This window comes from Egretta garzetta, unplaced genomic scaffold (assembly GCF_000687185.1).
Source record: "Egretta garzetta isolate BGI_Z169 unplaced genomic scaffold, ASM68718v1 scaffold101, whole genome shotgun sequence".
Classification (NCBI taxonomy): Eukaryota; Metazoa; Chordata; class Aves; order Pelecaniformes; family Ardeidae; genus Egretta; species Egretta garzetta.
Genome location: NW_009258666.1, coordinates 172,589 through 178,241, shown reverse-complemented (window position 1 = coordinate 178,241; position 5,653 = coordinate 172,589). Strand labels below are relative to the sequence as shown.

Here is a 5,653-nt window from a genome sequence, read left to right as displayed (position 1 = left end):
CCCGGCGGTGATTGGTCAGGACCGAGCGCGGGTTAAAGGGGCACCCCATTGATCCGCCACTGACGCCCCATCGATCCCCCATTGATTCCCCATTTTCACCCCATTGAAGTCCCACTGCTGCCTCATTGACACCATATTGCTGCTCGATTACTGCCCCATTGGTGCCCCATTGCTGTCCCATTGATCCCCCATTGACACCCCATTGACTCCCCATTGACACCCCATCGACGTCTCATTGATATCCCATTAGTGGCCCATTGGTGCCCCATTGATTCCCCATTGATGCCCAAGGCCTGGTACCCCACTGATGCCCCCCAGTCCAATGCCCCCCAGCCTGACACCCCCCACCCCAGGGCCCCCTCACCCTGGCCAGCAGTGTCCCCAGGGACCCACTGCACCCCTCTGGCGCCCAGGGGGCAGGGGGTGACACCCGGGGTGACGGAGCCCACTGGCTCTGGAGGCTGATGCTGGGCGCTCCCAGCCCTGAGGAGCCCAACCCCAGCCCCTAAAACCCACCGCGTGGCCCCATCGTGTGGCCCCACCACTGGCCAAGCCACCGCCTCCTCCTCGGGCCAGCCTCGTCCCTGGCCGCCAGCCGCCCATTTCCTTTCATCCCAATAATTCCCATCACTTTAAAGAGCTCATTTCCCCACGGCATTTAACCCTGCAGACATCTCCAGGAGGTGCCTCCCCGCCAGTGCCCAATGCCCTGCGGTCCTGTGGACGGACAGGCGCGACTCCAGGCTCCGCATCTGCAGCTGCCACTCCCGTTTCCCCTGTTCCTTCTCGGAGCTGGAATCCATCCTTAAAAGCACTGAGCCCCATATGGAGACAAGCCAGCGCTGGTTTATTTCTACACCCTCACAGGGGTTTATTGCAAAAGCACCCCTGAAAACCCCAAACCCCCAGCCCTGGGCGTTTTGTCTCATGGAGGCCATTGCAGAGATCTTCCAAACTGCAAAGTCCATCTCCAAAGCTGGGGCTCGATGGTGGCAAGTTGTCCTCTCCCATATCCCAGGGGTCTGCCACTGGAAACTGGAGCTGGCTGCGGAAAGAGTAACTGAGTCATGGTGGGATTTGAGTTAGGGGGGAAATGGGGTGTTTAGGAGCACCCACAACTGGGGTTGGAGGGGAGAGGAGGCAAGGGGGTGCCCCAAGCCCTGGTGCCCTCTGAAATGCACCCTGTGATGCACTGACAGCCTGAGGGGTCCCCATGGGGGTTGGAGTCCCCTCTGCTGGGGTCCCCACATAGAGACGCTCCTTGTGCTGCAGCATTTTGCTCTCTGGCTCCTGCCAGCATCATCATGTGGCTCCATCAAGCATCTCCATCGGGATTAAATGTTGCTCCCAGTTATGCCCCACAAGGCTCCAGATTGGGGCGCAGGAGGAGAGGAGCCCTGCCAGAAAGTGAATTTCCAAGGAACTTTATAAAAAAAATCAGGCAGCTGCCTCCCGTTGCAAAACCCCTTTGATCCTGTTGGCAAAACAGCCAGATCAGGAAGAGTTTCCCAAGAGGCTGAGAGGGGCCAAATGTTTTTAGGGATCAGGATCCATCCTGCCAGCCCATACGGGAAGTTTGGCCAGAGGGATTTGGGTACAGGAGGAAGGGCTGGCTGGGTGCTGAGCACTCCACAGGCAGGGCGGTTTGGGGGACCCCACCAGCTGTGACACCCCTGGGCGGCGCGGCGGGATGCGGCTGCGGAGCCGATGCAGATCCTTGGGAAGGACAAGCCGGTGGCCTGGTGATGAGCCAGGAGCCGCACGCCCAGCACTGCCGAGAGGGACAGGCGTGCTGATGGCTCTGGAGAAAACATCGGCCCCATTAAAAAGAGCTGACGCGCTCTGGCTGGACTGGCTGAGCTGCTCGTTAACATCCATCACCAAACGATTATCCCAAAGAGCTGCCGGCAGCGAACCCAGGGCCGGGAATTGCACCAAGGCCATTTCCTTCCAGCTCAGCAAGGGCCAGCCCGGGCTTTATTCGTTTGTTTTGCTGGCAATTAAGAAATAATCACTGTCTTGGGGTGAAACACGGACGGATCCTGCCTCAAGGGTGATGGCATGAGGGTTGCAAAGCCCCTTCAGGGGTGCGAGGGTGGGCCAGGGGCTGGGCAGGGGAACGGAGGCTCAGGGATGCCGTGAACCCACTCACCCCATGGATCCAGAGTCAGCAGCCTCCTGGTTCTTCTCAGGGGACACCGGCTTTGCCCTGCCGGGAAATCAGCTGGGGAGGAGCTGGGACGTGTCCCAACACGTGCGTGGGGAGGAGCAGGGCAATAGGAATTTGCAGCCCCGAGCCCCCATCATGGGCTGCTTGGTGGGGGAGTTGGGGGGAAAGGGCTGGAGGAGCTGGGGGAGCAGGGTGGGGGGTGAAAGCCCAACCTGGAGGTCAAGAGAGACCTTGGGGACTCCCTGACCCGCGTGGGACCGGCTCCGTCCCACCCGCCATTAAGCAGGGTGTGTGCCAACTCCCTGAGCAAGCAGGAGGGACCAAGCCCTTCTCCTGGAGCCACCAACGTCACCCAGTGTTGCCCCAGGGGAGCAGCAATGCTCCCGGCCAGGGTGGGGGCATTCCTCTTGCCCCGCTCCCATGGCAGTCACCCCAGCATCGCCAGCATGCACACACCAGCTGTGTCCCAGGCTGTCCCCGTGCCCATACTGGCTGTTCCTGTGCCCATAGCAGCCATCTCAGTGCACGCACCCACTGTCCCATGCGTGCACCAGCCACCTCTGTGCATGCCTGGGCTGCCCTGTGTGCACACACCAGCCATCTCCATGCAGACCAAGCTGTCCCCACGCTGATGCCAGCCGTCCCCGTGCAGATGCCATCTGTCCCCATACAGATGCCAACTGTCCCTGGGCACTTGCCATTTCCCTGCCATCCCCATGTCCCATGTCACCATCTCCATGCAGATGCCCACCGGCCCATGGACACCTGCTGCTGTCCCCACGCACATGTCGCTGTCCCCACGCACATGCCACTACCCCCACGCACATGCCACTGTCCCCATGCATGTGCTGCACCCCACCCTGAGTGGCTACAGTAAGGCCAAATTCGGCCTCACAGGCAGCGCGGCTGTGTGCTGAGCACCCGTGTTCACTGCCTGGCACCAGGACTGTCATGGCTCTGCTCCCCGCCCAGGGTCCCCGTGCCACCAGCCAGCACCCCCAGACCCTGCCATGTCCCCAGTTGCCTCCTGGTATTAATAATAAGCGATGACGCCGGGACGCCCTCGCCCTGGAGAGGGCCACCTTGGAGGCCCTGAGATGAAAGGGAGCAGAGGGTGTTATTACTGTGGGTGACACAGAGCTGGGGAATGGCACCCGTCACCTCCCCCGGCTGCTGCAAAATGCTGCCCGGGGAGCGCGGGGGGGGGACACGGCACCGCCGGGGCACAGGGAGGGGGACACAGCACTGACGTGCCCCCAGAACAGAGCAGGGACTGAGCTGCCCCCTCGAAGTCACCTGGGATGTCACCAGCTGGGGATGTCCCCATCTCCTGGTCCCCGCACAACATGAAGCTGCGCGTCACAGCCTTGGTGGCTTCCCGGTGACACCACGTGCTGTTTTGCTTGGCCTGACGTGTGCTTTTAAAGCCATGGCAAGGGACGACCTATCTTAATGCCACTAATTTGGGCCTGGCAGAGAACACAGCTGGTCCCTTTGCTTCGGGTTTTGGGGCCCCAGGTGATGCCCGGGCACGGCTGTAGGTGGCGGCAGCTCTGGCACACCCCGTCCCTGCTTGGCACCGCTGGGCAGGCCACCCCGCTAACGCTCATCTCGGGAAAGCCGGGGGAGGCAGCTGGGAGCTCTGCTTTGGGTGGCTGCTGAGCCCGGGGCCGGTGACGCCATGGGTGACTTCACGGCCCTTCCCAAGGGGGTCTTGGTCCTCGCTGCTTGCTCAGTGGTGCGGGGCTGTGGGGCCACTTGCTCTCCCCCTGCCCCTTGCCACAAGCCTGGGCTTTGTGCTGGACCACACAGGGGGAAACTGAGGCAGAGGCAGATTCCTGAAGCTCTTTAATCCCCACGGATGGGGGTTACAGGAAGGGGGATGAATGCCTCGGCACATGCATGTTCAGGGACAAGGTCATCCCGCTCAGTGTCCCTCTGTTCTCCCTGTCCTTGGTGCCACTGCCACAGCCCCAACATGCTTTGGGAGGGTGTGGGGATAACCTGCTATGGGATACAGGGGGTGGCACATGGGGAAAAGGCATTGCTGCTGGGACTGTGGGGCCAGGGGCTCACGCTGGGGCTCATCCAACGCCCCCATCCTCAGCAATTGCGTGTGCTTTGGCAGCTGCTCAGCGGTGACAGCCCATCCCTGGAGGGGTTATTAGTCCTCCCTCATTAAGAAAGTTACTCACCCCTTGAGACAGAACCAAGAATATCCTGGAAATGCCTCGGTTTGGTGAGTTCTCGCACTAAAGGCATGACTGACACCAAGAGGGTGGCCGCACGTGCCGCTCCCTGGCACGTGGGGCGGGTGAGATGCTCGGAGAGCCTGGGGCTCCTGCACTCCTGCATTCCCCTCCGTGGCCGGGATGGGTGGCCATCACCCAGCCTCTGGGCTGTAGCCAGCCCCTCTCAGCATTCCCACCCTCTGGGCTGGGATCGCAAAACCTGCTGCTCCCCTCCAGCGCCGAAGGAGCCAAGGCATGGCTTTGCCCGTTCCTGCTAAACCCTCCTGTTGTGGGGTCCCCCCAGCGGCACCACTGGCCTAGGGTGCAAGGATGGCACCCACCCAACCAGCACCACCATGGGCCCTATGGCATCCCCTGCCCCATGGGCCCCATGGCATCCCCTGCCCTGCATCCCCGGCCACCTCATCCTGTCCAGGGACCCCTTGGCAACGGGGGAACCCCAGGAGTGCGGTGGCTGGGCCAAGCCCCAGCCCGAGGCCATGGGGGGCCCTCGGCTTCAGGTATTTTAAGCGCCTGAGCACACCAGCCATTACGCACTGGCTGGATGGCGAGGGGGTGACTCACGGCCTCGTTGAATCAGAGCTTTAATCTGCTGTGATGAAACACGCTCCCATTGCTATTGCCCAAAAGCGAGGAGCTCCAGCTGCCCCGGGGCACCCCCAGCGCTGGGGGCTCCTGGGGGGAGAGGAGGTGCAAGCGCTGCTGGGGCTGGGAAGGTCTTTCCTAGGGGATTTTTGGGTTGGGGTGCAGCCCCTCACCCAGGCGCTGCCTTGAGCCTCTTCCTTCTCTCCAGCTGTGGGATGCTGGTGGGAGCTGGATCCTCTCGGCTTCAGCCCCGGCTCCTGGGGAAACCCAGGGAAAAAATCAATGTCCCCAAGCCCCCTCCCTTGGGGATGGAGCACTTACCCCCCCCAAACCCCCTGCAGTGCAGGCAGGGAGCCGGGACAGGCAGGTGCTGCCAGCAGCGGGATGCCTGCCCTGTCCTGCTGGGGGGCTTGGGGGGGGCAGAGTGGCCCCGGACACGTGGCCAGCACCATAGGGGGTGCACAATGGGACGCAATGGGATGATTTGGGCCGCAATGGGGTGATTTGGGCTCCTGCAAAAGGACCTGCCCTTTGCCCCCTTCCCCCTGAGACAAACAGCCCTTCCCCTCCCAAGACACCCTCACACGGGGGAGGGACGTGGGATTCCAGGATCTGCAGAGCCTTCGTCTTCACTGCAGTTGGGAAT

General features: G+C 62.1%; 1 protein-coding gene across 1 annotated transcript in view; it reads right to left on the bottom strand.

Annotated features, from left to right (window-relative positions):
• TENT5B (terminal nucleotidyltransferase 5B) overlaps positions 1–4,432 on the bottom strand; it is an 11,532-nt gene extending 7,100 nt beyond the window's left edge. The window contains exons 1-2 of the mRNA XM_035904014.1: positions 4,366–4,432; positions 3,907–3,969 (exon numbers count right to left, since the gene is read on the bottom strand). Coding sequence (XP_035759907.1) covers positions 3,907–3,969; positions 4,366–4,432 — 130 coding nt within the window. The remainder of the gene's footprint in view (positions 1–3,906; positions 3,970–4,365) is intronic.
• Positions 4,433–5,653: the final 1,221 nt, after the last annotated feature.